The sequence below is a fragment of the Delphinus delphis genome, chromosome 1, assembly GCF_949987515.2.
Source record: "Delphinus delphis chromosome 1, mDelDel1.2, whole genome shotgun sequence".
NCBI lineage: Eukaryota > Metazoa > Chordata > Mammalia > Artiodactyla > Delphinidae > Delphinus > Delphinus delphis.
The window spans coordinates 88,089,114-88,109,885 of record NC_082683.1 but is presented as its reverse complement, the minus strand read 5'-3'; the positions used below and the strand labels follow the sequence as shown (position 1 = coordinate 88,109,885).

Here is a 20,772-nt window from a genome sequence, read left to right as displayed (position 1 = left end):
AAAGAATATGCTTTCTTGGAGTCAAACTGACCCAGGTACAAATTATGGCTCTGCTACATACTTGTGGTACAATCTAAGGCAAAATATTTAAACTCTCAAACCCTCAAGTTATTTATCTTTAAAATGGAAGCAATAATTCTTACCACATTCATTCATTTAAATACCCAGCCATCCATAATATACCCATTCAAGAAATACTTAATGAATGCCTACTACATGCAAGGCACAGAGCATACAACCGTGAAAAACAGACACTAGTCCTGCCGCCACAGAGCTTACAGTCTAGCGGAGGATACAGACTAGTGAACAGATGATTAAAATGCAGAGCGAGAATCTGAGTATTGCAATTAAGACCAAGGCAGGGTGTAGAAGAGCTTATGGGGGAAGCATTGTGACCTAACCCAGACTTGCAGGGTCAGGTAAGGACAATGCAGATGAATAGCAATTCAGTGGTAAGTCTCTTAAAAATAACACAGAGCAAATATTCAAGACAGATACCGCAAGTAATTTCAATTTAATAAAATACTTCCACCCCACCCACGCCGTAATCACACGTCCCTCATCTCTTAAGATTTGAAAACGCCTCTGAATGTCAGGGAGGGAAAACTGATTTTTTACAGTAGGTGGGTCGGCCAAAATGAAACCTGGTGCATTGCACTGGTCAGTAGAAACCTCAAGGCTAACAGAACAGCCCAATTAAAAATAAAATCTGCTTCTCAGAATTCTGTCACAACCATAAGGATTCCTTAACATCTGTTCTTGTTATCTGTGTTAAAGCATTTAACGACAGAACAAGGAAATCATTTCCACATTTTTCTGGGGGCTGAACTGCTGCACAAAGTGAGAAGCAATTGCAGCTTTCAAGAGAGATGCTAATTGCAGCTTTTAAAATATTAGACGCCCTCTAAACACCCCGCAACCCCCGTCCCCTAGGAGTTTCTGGGCCTTTCTTAAAGGTGCGAGGAGGATATTGCCATCTAGACTTCATTTCCTACCTAAGGATTTTAAAACATTTTTGTTGAGTGATTTATTCCTAGTTCTTCAAGGATCATATGTCTCACATCTTCAGAAGCATTGGGAAAAAAGGACCATCTTATTTAGACAAGAAACCTGTAACAATTAGAAAAGCTTCATTGAACCGATAAAGGAAAAAACTCCCAACCTCCTACTTTATTCCGCATAAAACGGGAATTTCCATCTTAATTTAGACCTTCTGCCAGCGAGCCAGCAGGGTTAAGGACTTGGAACCCTCCCTCTCACAGACGTTGTCTAGGCAAAGATGAAGGAGGGAAAATCGGCTACAAGACACCTGGCTATTCTTACTTCCTGGGAGGGTGAGAGGGAGGAAAATGTTGTCTTGATGGCAATTCTATTTATAAATGCTTTTCTTTACAATAAGATGACAAATTTAAGAAGGAGAAGGGGAAGAAGCAGCAGCTGCCCACACAGAGTATTATTTTAAATTTAATTATTGGAAAATCACTGTATTCAGGCCAGGAGAGGGAAAATATGGAAGGAAACCAAAATCAAGTTACATAAACATGGTGGCTAGGGGACTAACAATCATCTAAAGGAAGCTCCCATGCTGCCACTAGCAAAGAGGAAAACTGAGATCCAGAACAAGTAGAATGTCATTCTTATCAAGCTACCAATCCTTCTGGTATTGAGCTATAAATGTGGATCACACAAAACCTTTAGCCATGAAATCTACAAGGTATTCATATAATTATCTATCTATATATATAAAACACTTTTTCTGAAAATGGAGAGATCTGTACTCTGGTCTAAAAAAGAGGCTGACCCACAATCAGTATATGAAAATATTGACTGAACTCAATTCCTGCTGCGAAGTATAATGACTTGTAAAACTAGTTATAAAAATGTATAATAAATACACTTCATTTTCCATCTAATCCCAGTTACTAGGATTTAAGTTTTACTGATACATATGTACCCATAACTTAGTGGGATTAGAGTCAAATTAAGGGGTAGAGTGGGCCTAGGCTATAATCTCTACAGGAATCTAAAATAATGTTGAGAAACATCACTGGGAATAAAATCAGATCGGGGGAAATCATATGTGCCAGAAAGGACTGTGTGTGGAAAAAAAAACTTTGAAAGACGCCTGAGGTAGGGATGGGAGTAGTAATGAGTCCAACCAACACACACACACACACACACACACACACACACACACACACACACACACACACACACACACATGCTGCATCTTCACATTCACAAAGTGGTTTCTAAACTGCCTTCTAGGGAAAGTGGGTCCCATTAGCTTTTACCGTGGGGTATGGATTTGCTGAGAGGCGGTGAGAGGCACACTGCCACCCGCACTTCTCCTCCCCTCCCCTCCCCTGCAGAGACCCGCTTCTTCCAGGATAATGGCTGAGGAAGTGTTTGAAGAACAGTGGACATGAAGGGGTGCCAGACCACAGCCTTCCCAGAACACCTGGGGCTTGCTTGTGCCTGAGTGGAGTCAATGTCGCGTTTTAACATTGACTGACATTGCCTTGATCTGTGGCATCTATTTCTCCTTCCTATCTTGTCCTTGTTCTCTCACATCAAAACTCACATTCCCATAGATCTCAATTCCTTTTGAGGCAATCAAAATATGTGATTAAAGTGATTCACGGCGGGAGGGGGGGTGGACCAACAAGATTTTACCCTAATAGGGATTACTGGTCACAAAGGGGGCTTGGTAACCAAAATGAAGCGCTCATGGGTAAAATGTGTTTGGAGATCTTCCATCCTGTCTCTAGAAGAGTGACAGCTAATTTTAAACGTCTTCCTGTTACCCTGCCTTCCCGTCCCCTACATCCCGAGTACCTACCATAAACCTGCCATATAAGCACCCTCCATTTGCCATTTAATAATTCTGGGTCAGTTCCCTGCAGGTGACCTAGTCAAGGGCTTGATGGTTAGTTCTGAAAAGACACTGTTCATTCAACACCTTCCACATTTAAATACTCCAAATTCATCCACTGATAAATGATGTAGAAAAAGCCAGGATAAAAAAAAGCCACTACAACCAAAGCAGATGCTGTCTGTCGTATGACTCGACCCCTGACTTTGCTGAGTGATTCGAAACTTCAGTGAAAAGTAACTGAAGACAACGGTGTCCATGATGAAGGGAATGAAAGCTGCTACCCTTCCTAGAGAAATCACTTTAAAAGGAGTGGGAAAAGGAGAAGAAAAAGAAGGAAGGAAGAAAACTGGGTCGACACTTGGCATTTACTTGAAGAAGAGCCAGCAGATGTACGTGCAGAGACAGTTTCACAGCACAGAGGGAAGGCATCGATCAGAAGGCTTCCTTGGCGCAATTAAATTTCTTTGGTGGCAGCCTCGGCTGGGAAGGCAAGGCACAAAAGTTGTGTTCAGGGTTCTGAGGGCCAAGAGATGGTGTCTGTGAACTTACAGGGATTGATCGGCTCAGGAATCTCGCTGAGGAAGAAGAAAGGCCGGTGTAGGAGGGCCGCAGGGCGGTGGCGTGATCCTCGGTCTTGGCGCTGTGAGGGCCTGGCTGACTGTTCAGGGCACTCCCACTGCTGCTGTTGCTTCTGCTGTACTGGTTGTTGTTGAGCTCAGGGTAATTTCTGGCAGGCAGCTGGGAGCTGCCATTCAAGAGGCTGGTGAACGGGTTGCCTACGAAACCCACCTTGGAGGGTGAGGCAGTCTTTTTGTTCTCTGGATCGTCTGCTGCAGCGTTCAAGTTCCCTAGAGAACTGGCTAGCCGGGAGTTCATGGAAAAGCTGAACGAAAAACACAGGTGGGGCGGGGGGGGAACATAGACAGCCATGTATACTCACACAGGGTTCACGTTTCTAAAACACATGATTACGACATTAGGGGAATGGGATGAAGACAGTTCTGATCAACGCAAATGGTGACAGAATTGCTCTTGGTGATATTATAATATGTGGCCTTTAGTTATACATGGTAAGTTCCTCTGTCAAAAGTAGTTAAGACTCAAGAAGCTGGCTAAAACAGTTTGACCAGAGATCCTGAAATAGAATATGTGCGGGTTTCTACTTGCCCTGTGGCAGGAAGTAAATGAAAAGGACTATATAAGGGGAGAGTACAAAGCAGACCTAAGTACAAGATTTAACTTCTATATATTCGATCATATGACTACATCAAACATCCCTACCCATTTTAGTTCAGCCCATACACATCAGGGGAGAAAATGACTATGTCGTATATTATTAGTCTGCGCCACTGAGCTCTGTTCCCTGGACCATGTTGGGCAAGCTCTGGAAAGGGATGCCGTACAGCATTCCCTCCATGGCCATGTCCCCATAATTCAAGACAGGAACAGAAGCCTAGAGGGTCGCAGTACTTTTTGTGGTTTCTCCCCTTCCCCCAGTCCCCTCCTCTCACAAACTTCAGCCAAACTCATTGTCTGCTGCTGCCTTCCTTTACCTCCTGCCAGTGCCTCAGAAGGAGGAGAGAAAAATTACCTTCTTACACTGGTGCCTGAGGACAAAGAGCCTCTGTTTATCCTCTTGGCCATCACCGAAGGGGACAAAGCCACTTTTGAGGTCTTCAAAGCAGATGCAGATCCTTGTGGGGAAGAACTCAATCTTTGTGGAGAAAAATGGGCAAAGCGTCACACAAAAGCTGTGTTATCTTAACATTCAGCAATAGACTAGGACAAGATAAACTAATAAATGTTAAAGAGATCATGGCAGGTCCTAGTAACAGTAGCCAACACGGCCGCAGCCCTCACTCTGTGCTGAGCGCTCATCTAAGAACCTGACAGACATTAACTCAGCTTCTCCTCACAGCAACCCCACGAGGTAGCGAAGACTGCACTTTGCAAGTGAGCAAATGGAGGCACAAAGGAAAAGCTCCTCGTCCAAAGTCACTCAGCGAGCGAGAGGCAAAGCTGGGATTCAAATCCAGGATCCAAAGTCCTGGGGGTGACTACCATCCTGCCATCCTTGATCACTTCCCTTCCTTGACACTGGCATCCATTCCTTCCAAGTCCTGAGATTCTACCTCTCTATATTTCAAATCTCTCCTTACCTTTCCACTCTGCAACTGCCCTAGGAGAGGCCATCATTATTTCTTATCCTTGACACCTAGCAGCACCTTTTAATCTGGTTCCTTAAAACTCACATTCCGAATAGCCTCCAACAAAATCTAAAATATCTAATCATGTTGCTTCACTGTTTAAACCATCTAATTTGCCTTCAGTGCCCAGAAAGCCTAAACTTCTTGGCTTGGCTTTAAAACCCTCCAAAATCTGGCATTTGCCAATCCTCCACATTTTCCCACCAGACACCTCTTCTCCAGCTACAGAAAATGCCCTGAGATGCCTGGATAGACGGCGTCCACACCTCTGTCCAGTTTGCATACACTATTTTTCCTGCCAAGGCACCTTCTCCTGTCCTTACCTCACCTCTACACACATCTTTTTCTTCCACCTCCATCTGACTCACTCCCATTGCTTATCCTTTAATGGTGCAATCAGCTGTTACCTCTTACAGCAAGCCTTCACTGAATTCCCAGGCGGGGTAAGCATCAAGTTTCATCATATATTCTCATAGTAAATCACAGCTCTTGTACCACATTTCATTGTCTAATATCGTCTACTTCCCTCGAAATTAGCTCCATTACGAGCAAAGAACTGCTTCTCATTTCAATTCCCAGACTAGCACAGTGCCAGACTCAGAGTAGGTGTTCAGGAAATATTTGCTGAGTGAACAAAAAGGGAAAAGTGACTCAAATCTGGACTATCAGGGCCCAGTCATGGTTTTAATACCAAATGTGTTTTGTCCTGGACAAATCTTTTAATGTAGCTGGACCCTGTTTTCCTATCTGCTATAGAAAAGCTGATTTACTTGTAGACTCTTTTCTTCATCATCTTCCCTCCAAACAGCAGCTTACAACATGGTTTGCCTCTAAATCAAGAACAGGAAAAGTTGTACAAGGAAGCAGCTCAAGCTTCTGGAGAAGTCTGGGCCATCTCAGAGCTGCCCTCACTAAACAACCCTAAAACCTAGAGCTGAATAAGAACAGAGCTGAGGAATGACTCAGCTTTTTCCCCCCATCTGTTGATGACAGTTTTGGGCAAACATTTCTACAGCCCTCACTAAGACCTACCCTTGATCCTGGTATCACTTAGACCACCAGGGAGTGTTCAGGGAACATTTTTCCAGAGAAAAACACTGTTTCCTCCTCAAATGGAGAATAGGGAAGGAAATAAAACTAGAAAACAAAGGAAGGGAACAAATACATGCAAAAATAGGAGGAAAGAAGAATAACAGAAATGTTAAAAATTCAAGGCAAAATCTATCACTGGCTTGAAAGGCATGTTGCAGAGCCACTGTAGTTTATTAGAGATCCCACCATGCACTGGGCACACCAAGTACATTGGCATCGTTCCCACAGCCATACGGCCCTGTAGACACCTCAGGAAAATAACATTTTTGCAGGGTGAGCATTAAATACAAAGCATATTGTAACAATCTAGAACAGAAAGGAAGGAATTTTAAAAGTGAAAAGCTGTGGGCAGTTTATTTCTATGGGCTTAAGGGTTGGGAAATGTATCTAAAGGGTAGCATTTGTTTATAAGCTACTGGAAATTCAACCTGGTTGACAGTACCTGGAAGGCTGGGACACTGCTCTTGGATGCCCTTTCATATCCTCCAACCTACAGAAACCAAAGACAAATGTTCACACAACACCAGGGTCACACATTTAAGCCAAGACCAAAAGTCACATCATCTGGAGTCAGACCAGCAAAATTATTAAATGGGCAAGAGGGATAAACCTTGCAAATGGATATTAGTATTTATTCACTTTATAAAATAAGTCCTAGAATCAGCAGGAAATCTATTTTAGTCATTTTGTTTCCTCTTGAATTTCATTTACAGCAAAATGCTTTTTCATCAGAAGGTGGTATTGCATCTACTCAGGTTAAAAATGTTTGATCATGGTGCCATGATGCTTTTAAGAAAAACTAAATTCCAAAAAATGAGAATATTTCTGAGGATAAAAAGAAAAAGAAAAACACCATGTTGGAACGAACCTTCTAAAGTTTCGTGTAGTGAAGATTCTCTGGCTTCTTTCGCCTTTTTATTTGTCAAGTTACACCCCAACTTACCCTTTCCTCCCCCTATGATTTCTTAAAAATCAAACATAAATCTGCTTGAAGTTAATTTTAATCAATATGATGCAATTTCTTAGAGTTTCAAACAAAAAATGGTGAATAAAAAAAAAAAAAGATTGGTGGGCTTCCCTGGTGGCGCAGTGGTTGAGAGTCCGCCTGCCGATGCAGGGGACGTGGGTTCGTGTCCCAGTCCGGGAAGATCCCACATGCCATGGAGTGGCTGGGCCCGTGAGCCATGGCCGCTGAGCCTGCGCGTCCGGAGACTGTGCTCCGCAACAGGAGAGGCCACAACAGTGAGAGGCCCGCGTACCCGCAAAAAAAAAAAAAAAAATTGGTAATGTAAACTGATCTTGAAGAAACTTCCACTGACTTAGACAATATATATAGTGAAAAGAGCATGAACTTTGAACAGTGCTGGGTTTGAATAACAGCTAGGGAGTGATTTAACCTCTCTGACCTCAAGCAAACAACACAAATGTGGGTAATGGTGCACACCTTTTGTGTTAACTCGGTTAATCCTCATGTCCAAACTAGGCACCTAACAAGATTCCTGGCCCATAGCAGCTGCTCAGTAAATGGTACATTTCCTCAACTTCCTAGTGGTAGTTGGTGATTATTACTAAGTACCAAACTTGCTATCCCACCTTTCCATTTTACTATAGAAAACAATCACCTCAACTTTGAGCTATATGAACCTTCATTTTTCAGGGCAGGAAACCAGTACCCAAAGCACAGATAATGGTATGACCAGACCCAACCTGACTTAAGTGTTATAATCCTCCCAGATAATACATAAAACTAAATTCCCTGTGAGGAGTCTGACATTTATCATACTAGCAAAACATCTCTCTTGCTATGCATTTCTCTCACTTAAAAATCAAAGGAAAGTAGCCACTTCTGGTTATATTCATTTGTGGACTTGCCACTCCTTATATTACAATAAAGAATCTTGATGTTTACAGATTTTTGTACCTACATTGATTCTGAAGTCTTTTTTTTTCACTTAATCTGAATTATCAGAAGATTTCAAAGGTTGTGGTCAGAAGTTAAGTCCCATCAATTGATTCTGATGAGTAATTTCAGACCTCCAAACCAAGATGGTTTGTAACTTTACAGGCAAGAATTGCTTATTCAATTCTCAAGAACAGAAAGTAAGGCTAAGGAGTTAGGATATAACAAAAGCTTGGCATACTATACTTATCTGCACACTCTAGATTAAATACAAATGCTTGGCACATCTGTGAGAATTCACCATAGGACAGGAAACCCATTCACAGGAGAAGAGTCCATTCCAAGTGGAATTTTGAAGAGTCCCAAAGACAACGAACTGCTTAGCAGTTTAAGGTGGAATTCCAGAGATTAAGATGCAGCAGCTGCTTTCAATAAGCTTCTAAAATTTAGCTACTCCCCGCAGTGATAAAATAATTTAGAAAATGACACAAAATAGTAATAAACCAAAAAATGAGAGGTAAACATAGTACTTGTAGAATGATATTCAAAAGAGAAGATTAAATATTCTATCCACAAATGGAGGTACAATATAAATTTAAAAGTTTCAAACAGATCTACCTAAATGCACACGATGGTGAGGAGCGTGGCTGTCTCTGACTTTTTAAGGCACGTAGTTTGTCTCCCTGGGTTATATTATTTTTCATTTCCACATCTTCATCCTCTTCTAAATTATTCTGGAAAAAAATTCATGTTCCACAGAAAGGTCATTACGAGTAGTTCTACTTTATATAGATTTCTTAACAGTTTATAGATTATCTCGGTATATGGATATGTTTTATACAGATTATCTTAAATAGTTTTAACGCACTATGAATTCAGCATTGGCCACATATATCCTAAAGAACGCTGGACTAATCACCAATTAAATATACTGGTCGAATTCCAAATCAAAGAAGCATGGGTATGGATGTGGTAGAATTTATTAAAAGGAGCTCTGTTACAACGGACCACAACCATGGAGACTTTCTTGCAGACAAAATTATGCTTTTGAATACAGCTTAGACATAGGTTGGCTCAATAGATACAGTACAAATATTTTTCCAGAAGCTACCAGCACCCATCACTGCAAATTCCATAGCTTGTTTACATAAGTGAAAGATAAAACAATTTAGAATATCTATACAGTAACTTATTAACATCATTTAACATTATTAAAAGCACTCAAGATTTTTCCAAGCTTACTAGACTGGGAAAGTGTGTTTCCTGCTGAACCAAGTCTTGTAGTTGGAAATATATATATAAGTACCACACCAGGTCTTTTTTGCATACCAGGTCACATTTAATTCTCACAACCCAGGGAGCGGTGGTGGGGAGGGCACCATTACCCTTAAAGATGAAAAAAGGAGGTGCTTGTGGAAGATAAGACTATTGCCTAAGCTCCCCTAAACTCTTCATGACAGAGCTATGATTTTAAAATCAGATTTCTTGTCCTCAGATACAATGTTCTTTCTAAAATATATGCCACGGCACACTAACACTCCACCATAAAGATTGTATTTTTCCTCACCTGAAAATAAATCAAAAGGTTTGAATTTGCTAAGATCATTTCTAGCCGTAAGAGTCTCCTCTCTTCTTTAAAGCTAGAAGTCTTATTTGATGAAGAATGTACAAAAACGCACTTCCCTCAGTGACCTTTTAGTCATTTTTGACAGCCATTCCTGAATCAAAACACTTTTTTGTTCCTTGCCATCTATTTTGGGGTCCATGGATTCATCTGGGGCTCAGTAGGCATGTCCTGGGTAAAAAGACCACACCTCACCACTACGGCTCTGATTTAAAAAAAAAAAAAAAAAAAAGACATACAAAATACACAGCTAATAGGAAAGAAAAAGAAATGAAGATGAAAGCTTCCCAGAGGAGACGACAATCCCTTAGCTGAGTCTTAAAGAATGAGTACAAGCGAAGCAAGTCAAGCCAAGGTCACAGGAAGGGCTGTGCTGGCAAAGAACTCTGATTTAACAGTCACAGGACCGTGGAACCCCAAAGTCGGGGGTTCTCTTAGAATTATTAAGAGATGCCCACCTATAAAGTCCCGAGGAATCAATTATATCATTCATCTTTGTCCATACAATCCCAGTGGGGGGAAATCTACTACCACCCAAGGAAGCCTGTAGGAACAGAAATCAGGCATGCCTGAAGGCTAGGCTTGCAAGCAGGATAGTAACACCTGAGAAGCTGAGCTTAGCTTCATCTAGCACCCAACATGCTGGGTTGGTCACAGTTACGTGTGCCTGACAGAAGGACAAGCACATAGCCAAGAGGCTCCAAAATATGAGGGGGTATCAAGAAGTATGTAAGCCTTCATAAGATTGGCAAGGAGAGCTTCTTGAAGGTCGGACCGGATCCACACCACAATCCGTTTCACTGTCTAATGAGTGCCTTAGTGAGAAAGCCAGGAAAGCATGTTTGTCTATTCAACTAGGAGGATCTTTGCGTTCTCAGCTCTAAAATGCCTTCAAAATTCTAAGGAAAAGTAATTCTCAACTTGAAATTGCAATATTCAACCTATCTGTCAAGTGTAAAAGTAGAGTAAAAGTACAAAATTTACCTCTCTGACAATCTTTCTGCGAAAACTATTATAGGATATGCTTCATGAGAAGGAAAGAAGACAACATGAGATCCAGGAAAATTAGGGATCCAACTGAGAAGTGTGAAGAGAAGGCCTTGGGTCAGAACTCTATATTTGGGCTGTAGAACAATTAGTTCAGGTTGGAAGGCAGAAGTGTCTTCAGGAAAACAACAGACTTGGTTAAGATTTTTTTGCTGTGTTGAGATTTTAAAAAAAATTTTAATTGCTTGGCACAATTTGGGGAGGAGGGGAGAGTAGCATTCTCTTTTCCCAGATATATAGAAAACTACACAAATAAAAAGAGCAAATAACTCTAGGGGGAAAAAAGGAGCTTCAACAAAGAAATCAGTCATAGTGGGCTACTAAGCTCAACAGTGAGCAATATTTGTAATAATGTATACATTATTTGGGTTTAACCAAAAATTATAATATAGCTATATTGGGAAGCTAGGGGAAGTAGAGGTGATAGCAAGGTAGGAGAACTAATCCTATCTACCATAACCAGGAGGGAATAGAAAAATGTCCGAAATTGATAAGCTTTTAAAAGTAGCATTATAGCAAGATATTTAGGGCTTCCCTGGTGGCGCAGTGGTTGAGAGTCTGCCTGCCAATGCAGGGGACACAGGTTCGTGCCCCCGTCCGGGAAGATCCCACATGCCGCGGAGCGGCTAAGCCCGTGAGCCATGGCCGCTGAGCCTGCGAATCCAGAGCCTGTGCTCCGCAGCGGGAGAGGCCACAACAGTGAGAGGCCCGCATACCGCAAAAAAAGATATTTAGAAATTTGGCAGTTAATTTGCTTACACGTTTCTCCCGTTTGAGAATGGGTCTGGGGATACAGAAAGGTGGGATAGGGAACTGATTTTTTATTAGAATTCAATACTTTTGCTATTTCTAAAACTGCGGTCATATATTATTTTCTAAAATAAAAATTAATTTTAAAATATACAGTTAAAGGAAGTAACAGTATATTTATATTATAGTTACTTTACATGTGTTTATTTCTCCCACTTTATTGTAAATCTTAAAGGTGAAAAAATTTTAAATTATAATACATTTCAAACACGTAGAAAACAACAAAATGATGTAACAGCCAGCCATGTACCTAACTACCCAGAATTAATATATTTTTTCTTAAGCTCCTTAAGGAGTTTACTTAGGTACACTGGCTCTCAAAGAAAATGAAAACATTATATATTAAGTCCCAGCTCTCAACCTCTGGAGAAGGAAACCATGTCTTTTCCAAAGAAAAAATATATATATTTTACCATATAATACTTGTTTGTCATAGGTAACAACAAACTACAGAAAAGAGATTAAAAAAATATTAAAGCCACCTACATACTTACCATCAAAGTAAAGCACATTAGCATTCTGTCATACAGTCTTCCAGACTTTCCCCTGTGCTATCTATACATACCCACCAACACATTTCTTCCTCTCAAAAGGAGGTTGAATTATACATGCTGCTTTGTAACCTACTTTTTCACTTAAATATACTACAGAAGTGTTTCAGGGTAAATTTTAAAAATCTTCTACAGTATCATGTTTTATTGCTCCATAAAATTCCATTGTTGAGATGTATCAAATTTTATATATTTTGCCCTAAGTCAGGCTGTTTGCTGTCTTTCATCACTATAAACAGTTCCAACAAACATCCTTCTATAAACACATGGTTTCTGAACACTGTCCTATTATTATTGCCTTAAGATAAATGCATAGAAGTGGAATTGCTAGATTAAAGTCTCCTGCTACATGTTATCAAACCGCCCTCCAGAAAGGCTACACCATTTTAAACTCCAAATAGCAATGTTTAAGAGCTTTTTAATCCCCAAACCCTTGCTAATACTGCATACATTTCTTTAATCTCATACAAGTTGATAGGCATAAATAGCATCTGTGTTTCTTTCATTCCTAGAGAAGTAGCACATTTTTTTATATTTACCAACCATAAGGGCCCCCATTTTCTTTTATTTGTGTACATAGAGTTTTCACATTGATATTTTTTATAAATTTATTTATTTTCTTTATTTATTTTTGGGTGCATTGGGTCTTCATTGCCGTGCACGGGCTTTCTCTAGTTGAGGCAAGCAGGGGCTACTCTTCGTTGTGGTGCGCAGTCTTCTCATTGCGGTAGCTTCTCTTGTGGAGCCCAGGCTCTAGGCGTGTGGGCTCAGTAGTTGTGGCTCGTAGGCTCTAGAGCACAAGCTCAGTAGTTGTGGCACACGGGCTTACTTGCTCCACGGCATGTGGGATCTTCCCGGACCAGGGCTCAAACCCATGTCCCCTGCATTGGTAGGTGGATTCTTAACCACTGAGCCACCAGGGAAGCCGCACATTGATTTCTTAAGAGCTCTTTACATTAAAATAAAAAAAACTTTCATTTGAATGTGTTGTAAATATTTCCTTCCAGTTGATTAATGTGAGGAGAATAACTCAGAGAGATCAAGACTGGGGGCGGGGGGCACAGCAGTGGTCTAGTGAGAGAGGACAGATTGGATTAAGGTAGGAGAAACTGCCTGGAACTCAGGACCTGGAGAAGGAGGAGGGAGGGGAAAAGATCTGGACACACAGTACAGGTCTGAAAAATATCTGCTAAAATATAAATCATGGTTTTTTTTGTCTCAACCTATCTCCCCTTATTTTATTTCTGTGGCTACTGTAAGAAGTTTTAGCCATTTTTAGGACTAAGAATATAAAATATATGAGTTATAAAATTCTTAGTAAATGATTAACAGCCTTCAAACTCTTGACAAAAATAGTTATATACAATGTTATTCAAAACACATTTAAATTACAAAATTAAGAAACAAAAAGCCCCACACACCTACGGTCAATTAATCTTTGACAAAGGAGGCAAGAATATACAATGGGAAAGAGACAGTCTCTTCAGCAAGTGGTGCTGAAAAAGTTGGATAGCCGCATGTAAATCAATGAACACACCCTCTCACCACACACAAAAATAAACTCAAAATGGCTTAAAGACTTAAACATAAGACAGGGCACCATAAAACTCCTAGAAGAGATCACAGGCAAAACATTCTCCGACAGAAATCATACCAATGTTTTCTTAGATCAGTCTCCCAAGGCAACAGAAATAAAAACGAAAATAAACAAGTGGGACCTAATCAAACTTACAAGCTTTTGCACAGCAAAGGAAACCATAAAAAGAAAAGACAACCTACAGAATGGGAGAAAACATTTGCAAATGATGAACCAACATGGGCTTAATTTCCAAAATACACAGCTCATACAACTCAACAACAAAAAAACAAACAACCCAATCGAAAAATGGGCAGAAGACCTAAATACACATTTCTCCAAAGAAGAAATACAGATGGCCAATAGGCACAGGAAAAGGTGCTCAACATCACTAATTATTAGAGAAATGCAAATCAAAACTACAATGAGGTTCCACCTCACACTGGTCAGAATGGCCATCATTAAAAAGTCTACAAATAACAAATGCTAGAGAGGATGTGGAGAAAAGGGAACCCTCCTACACTGTTGGTGGGAATGTAAGTTGGTGCAGCCACTGTGGAAAACAGTATGGAGGTTCCTCAGAAAACTAAAAATAGAATTACCATATGATCCAGCGATCCCACTCCTGGGCATATATCAACAAAACTATAATTCAAAAAGATACATGCACCCCTATGTTCACAGTAGCACTATTCACAATAGCTAAGACATGGAAACAACCTAGATGTCCATCAACAGATGAATGAATAAAGAAAATGTGGTACATATATACAATGGAATACTACTCAGTCATAAAAAAAGAACAAAATAATGCCATTTGCAGCAACATGGATGCAACTAGAGCTTATCACACTAAATGAAGTCAGAAAGAGAAAGACAAATACCATATGATATCACTTATGTGTGGAATCTAAAATGTGACACAAATGAACCTATCTATGAAATAGAAACAGACTCATAGACATAGAGAACAGACTGGTGGTTGCCAAGTGGGAGGGGGTTGGGGAGGGATGGAATGGGAAGTTGGGGTTAGCAGATGCAAGCTTTTATATATAGAATGGATAAACAACGAGGTCCTACTGTATAGCACAGGGAACTATATTCAATATCCTATGATAAACCATAATAGAAAAGAATATTAAAAAAAGAATGTGTATATATATATATATATATATATAACTGAATCACTTTTCTGTACAGCAGAAATTAACAGAACATTGTAAATCAACTATACTTCAATAAAAAATACTTTTATAAAAAGAAAAAAAAACTATATAGAAGAGGACTTTGGTCTCCTGGAATCCTGAATAAGCTACGCAGACAGGAATATAACCAACCCCTGTATTTATCAGGGTACTTATAATATATACTAGGTCACAAGTGCCTGCGTGGGGAAAAGTATATTAGAAAATAGAGTTCCATTTGTCATGAGGCATAAATCAATCCCAAGAACTGGGGGACCGAGGGCAGTTTGAAGATCTTTCTCATCAGGTACTGTTATACCGCATTCTTTATACCAAATTCATTCCTCATGATGACTAACGATGAACAAAGTCACAAACGATAAATGCCGAGAATTTAACCCAGGCCTCTGTGTGCTCTTGGGCTCCAGCCCCTTTCCCCAGAGTCCCAGTGTAGCCCCCCTCTTGCTCTCAGCTACTCTGGAAGCAGCAGATCCCCTGAAACAAAGCCACACGATTGCTGGCAATGGTGAAGAAGCCTAGTTCAGGGAAGACCCTGATATCTTGGCTCCCCCAAGGACGGGGGTCTGTTCTCAGACCCCCTGTCGCCCTCTGGAGGGTCTGAGCATCAGTGCGTTTTCTTCTGGATACAAGCCTGCCCTACATAAAGACAGGAAAATAGAGCCAACTAAAACACATAAAGAAGGAGAATTTTTAAAGATATTGTTATTTATAGGTGATGGTCTAGCTAAAGAACAAATAGCATAAAATATGAAGATGTATTTTATTCCACCAGTTGTTCTCTATATGCAGACAAGATGAAAATCAAATAAATTAAATTGTGCCCACAGATTTCAGTTGGATAAATTACTGACCAACACATTAATAAATTTATTTACTAATGTTACCATTAATAAAATGGTAACAGAGAAAACTACTAGGGAGGCCATTGTGTATGCCATTAAGAAAAGATATTTTAGATGAAATATAGCACACTATGGAATAAAGATGGAAGAGTTATAATAGAAAAATGACATAAAAGGAGAGTTTGAAATAGAAACAAGTAAAAATAGAAATCTAAGGACTGAAAGAAAAAGACAAAAATGGAATTTTTAGCAGATTTAAATGATTTGGCAAGGAAAAATGACTGGGTCATCTCTAAAATTCTTTTCATCTCTCAGATGTTAAACCTATGAGATGTAAAAGTTGGAGAAAGGCAAAGAGGTCACCTTCATAAATTGTTTCTGATCAATAAAAAGTTTGGATTTATCAGAGCTCCCCAAATTCGTCTCCTCTTCCTTTTCCCTGCCACTGGTTCAGACCTCGTCACCTGGACCACTGCCTCATGACCAACTCCCTGGCCTTCCAACCCCGGGCCACACACAGACACCAGCACCCCTTCCACAGCACAGCCAGGGTGAGCTCCTCAAAGGGTGAATCTGTGTACTGTCACTCCCCTTACTGATAGCCTCTGGTGGATCCCTGCGGCTTTCAGATTGGACCTGGAATGCCTTAGTGGGCCTAAGAGTGGAAAGAAAGGTGCTTAAAAGTAGGGCCTTAGAGATTTAATTTTTATTTCATAGATTTTTTTAAAGATGTACCCTGCTCATAGGCAAAGGATTTTATAAATCATGGTAACTCACGGCTAAACGTCAGCAGCACCTGTATCTAATTAATATCTCTAACTCAAGAGTACACACTGACTGGTGTGCTAATACTGGACTATCACCCTAGAGTAGGAAAAAGATAAAAGCAATTGCAGTTCCAGGAGAAATTTATGAGGACACGTTGGCTAAGGTTATGTCCAAAATGACTGTATGCAATGTACTAGAGCCACAGAGAGGACCCAGTGGAGAGGCAGCACAGTACAGTGAGAGGCCTCAGGGTCAGAGGCCAACTCCGGAGCCAGAGTGCCTGGGTTCAAATGACAATTCCACTCTGTACTTTGTGATCTTGGGCAGGCAGCTTAACTTCCTCTACCTCAGTTATGTCATCTGTGAAATGGACCTTGTAAAGGTGCCTGTTTCATACAGCTCTTCTAGGGCCTAAAATTAGTCCATGTAATAAAGTGCTTAGGACAGTGCCAGGCACATAGTAGGTGCCATTTAGGTGGTTGTTGTTGCCCCGTAAGCTCCTCATTTAACTCCTTATACATCTGGCACTGTAAAGAAAGTGCATTAGATTCCATTTAAAGCCATTTTTTAATAACCCCAATACAGAATGGATCCTAAGGCCACTCAATGTCAAAATGAGCACTTATTGCTGGTACTATTTTATATTTGAGCATATGCTACCCTTGGATAGCTTGGATTATTACCAGTTTCATGTCTGTATTCTTGTTTGTTTTCTGTGAAACTGTCAGCCTTCACTCATTCAGGTAATATTTACGAAGGCCCTGTGGGCTAGGAATAGACTTATGATGAGAGCAGATAGAAGCCTCCATCCTTACAAAGCGTATTGCCCAGCAAGGAAGGCGAGGTAAGGACCATGGAGGAAAAGGACAGTGCAAGGCAGGGCCGTGAAGCAGGGAGCCCCCTCCAGACCCACAGGATGGGCTGTGTACATTACATAGTTCCTAGCCCAGCACTGAAGACCAGGTTCAATAAAGGAAAAGCCTCTATTTTTAAAAGATTTCTCATAACTCTAAGTGGGCGAAGAGAATTCATTAAAGCCACAACCTACTCCATTACTATGGCCTGAATCATTCTGGTTCATACTCTTGATTATTTTCCTTTTACCCACCCCGTAAGCACTGAAAAACTATACATTCAAGCTCCCCAAATCAGGTAACTACGGAGCTTCCCAAGCTTCCTAATAACCAATCACAGGAAAATTCCTATAGGCATAGAAATCAAAAAATAATTTGCTATCTCTGCTTTTGACTTAAAAAAAAATACCTCTAGAAGAACACTGGCTTTTTGCACTTTCTCTGTATATAAACTAAATAAATCCAGGATTTCCATGGGCTTCTATCCTGAACATTGGTAGAAGCAGCATTCTTGACGTATTTTCCCAACTGGAATTCACAAGAATGATAAAGGAATCACTAACTCTGTTACACTCACTTGAGTAAACTAACTCCCCATATTCATGGAGACAGCACCAGATAAGCATAGCAATAAAAAGGTCAGAATCAGAAGAGGTACTTGCACAAAGCATCACCTAACTATAAAGTCGTCCAAAACCCATAGGTATGTCACTGTCTACAATCTTAACCACACCATCGTTCTCTAGTATTTCTGGACTCTTTCATTTCTGTCCTCTAATTTCAAAAATAATAGCACTTCTGAATGAGAGCTAAGTAATTAATTTGGGGGGTGGGAAATAGGAACGAGGTAAAACAGCCAACATCTGAATATATGCTCATATTTCAAACTGACTTATTTTAAATTTCAATCATATTGCATTCATCACCCTTCCAGTGATAAATAAATGTTAATCAGTCTCAAGTTCAACAAACTGGGATCTAAAAAAGTATGAGAATGAAATGTTCTAACTACCAGATGTTAATTTAATACAGATTATGATATAAAAAGCATTATGTTCCTGCAAGATAAATATATTTCTCAGATAGATGGATGGGTTTCATATGTGCCTCTTCAGAGGTCATAACTCAAAAGCCTTATTTACTTGAACTCAAACCTGGGGAGGAAATGCTGACCAGAGCAACAAAGTGTTCTTGTTTAGCTACATTATCTCATTAAAATGTCAGTCCAGATCCTTTTTGTTTGCTTTGAAAAGGCCAAACCATAACACAGAGACAAGAAAAGGTCTACAAGGGCTCTGAACATCAACACGACCTTGGCTAATAAGATTTATGCTTGGTCAGGACAGATGACTCAAACCAGTAAACTTAGCCACTTCATCAGTGGCTGTCCTGGAGAACATACCACAGGGTTGAAAACTCAGTTCCTCCAGCAGTCCCCATCCTTCCTCTTGAAGAAAACACTCCCTATCTCCGAGCACTCTTGTTATCTTTCCTGGTGAAAAAAAATCTGTTTGGGATGCCAATTGTTGACCTAACAGAGCTATGATGCATTCTTTCCATCCTTGAGGGCTAAGCTTGTTCAAGGTCCTTGTCCATGTCTAATGGGTCACTGCCTAATTGAATGTAAACCTACACTTGCTACTTAAATATTTTAATAGCTTTTTTGCCCCTTTAGTGACATAAAAATATAAATATAAACTAGGTGCTTAGCTTCACCTCAGGCATATTGTGGTAGACAGAGCTAAACTAGGAGTCAGACTACCAGCTCTTAAGGTGGCCCCACTACTTGAAAACACTGCAAACTTGGGCAAGTAAAAAATTTTGTGCGACCCGGGTTTCTGATCCACATAAGAGAGGAAACTAGAACAAATTATTTCAAGGTTGCTTCTACCTCCAAAAATGCCCATGATCTTAATTCTTAGTGAATCACTGTCATTTTTATTGAGGTAGCAAGTATAATAGAAAAAAATATGGGTTTGAAATCAGATAGACCTGGACTGAATCATGTTTCTGACACTGAGAACTTCTCTAATATTCAATTTCCTTATTATAAAATAGAGATAATATTGACTAACTCACCAGGTAGTTATGGAGATTAAATCAGACGATGTATGTCAATTGTTTAAAGTGGTTTGTTTATAATGGAGTCTCAATTTAAAAGAAAAAAAAAGTTGCCCCTGATTATGTTTTCAACTCTGGACTTACTTTAGAAATCATGAATTTGAGGCTTCAATGTACCACTTATGGTATATAATATCCAACTGTCCCATTAAGATTTTTCTTGTTGATATCTATTTCCATTTTAAAAGAGAAAGTTTGCTTTTCTATTTCTTTTTTGTAAGTATTTTCCAAACCAGAGTAGACTCCTTTATAATTGTACTCCTTAAATTACAGCTTTTTTCTTTTTAAGGATAATTGCTTTCTTTGCTTTTATTATTACTTTATAGGTGTTGACTCCATGCCTAAAAATTTAGTACTGCAGCATTCAGACAAGAGATGTGGCTATGTTATATGTGTTCAATTGGGAAACAAAGAAATGCAGAACGTTAGTCTTAAGGAGACACAAAAATCTTCCTGGAAAAAACTCACCTCTCCAAATCTCTCCACGTTTTGTATTTTAGATAAGTTTCCACCAATAGACATATCATCCAAGCTAGAAAGAATTTTATTAATACTTCCTTCACTGGATGGTCTATTTTTCAGTTTGGATCGGAAAATGTCTCCTTGGACCCACAACGATGCCTGTTTCCTGTAAAAAGGAGAAAAAAACAAAATAATCTTTGAAATAAATGAGTATCACCTCCTCAAAAGTATATCTTATAGACAAAAAGATTAGCAGATAGACATTTGCAGATCAGACTAGAAAAATTATAAAGTCTTAAAGAAAAATAAAGTCATTTTCTGAATGCCAAAATAAATTATTTAAAGTTGTACAGATGAACTGGTTTGCAGGGCAGAAATTGAGACACAGATGTAGAGAACAACCAAGGGGGGAAAGCCGCAGGGGGGTGGGGATGGTGGTGTGCTGAATTGGGCGATTGGGATTATAAAATGGATAACTAATAAGAACCTGCTGTATAAGAAAATAAAATAAAATTCAAAAAATAAATAAAGTTATATATTAAATACAAAACCCTTCTTCCAATATATGTCTATATAGCCCTACATGGGTTGACTATTAAGGTTCCCAGTGTTTAAGACAAATTCCACAGCCATAAAGACAGTGAGCCAATTTGTCTTTTAAACATGAATTTGAAATCTGTAATATAGTTCTCAAATAGCAATTTGATACATCTGTAAAAATAGCTGGAGTGAAATGGACTCAAAGATGTGGTGAATAAACTTAAGTTAGATGGAGATAGTACCTTAAAAAAGTACCAAACACCTAATTGTATGTGGTATCATGAAAAGCCATGAA

The 20,772-nt window shown here is 39.7% G+C and overlaps 1 protein-coding gene across 5 annotated transcripts in view; it reads right to left on the bottom strand.

The window, feature by feature from the left end:
• CDC14A (cell division cycle 14A) overlaps positions 1–20,772 on the bottom strand; it is a 185,339-nt gene that overhangs the window by 16,944 nt on the left and 147,623 nt on the right. For 4 of the 5 annotated variants that reach the window (XM_060026310.1, XM_060026312.1, XM_060026302.1 and 1 more), the window contains 5 exons: positions 19,944–20,103; positions 8,696–8,811; positions 6,620–6,667; positions 4,470–4,592; positions 3,311–3,761 (listed from right to left, as the gene is read on the bottom strand). In XM_060026310.1, coding sequence (XP_059882293.1) covers positions 3,311–3,761; positions 4,470–4,592; positions 6,620–6,667; positions 8,696–8,811; positions 19,944–20,103 — 898 coding nt within the window. Of the gene's footprint in view, positions 1–3,310; positions 3,762–4,469; positions 4,593–6,619; positions 6,668–8,695; positions 8,812–19,943; positions 20,104–20,772 lie in introns of those variants that run through there. The other variant, XM_060026306.1, reaches the window with a different exon arrangement.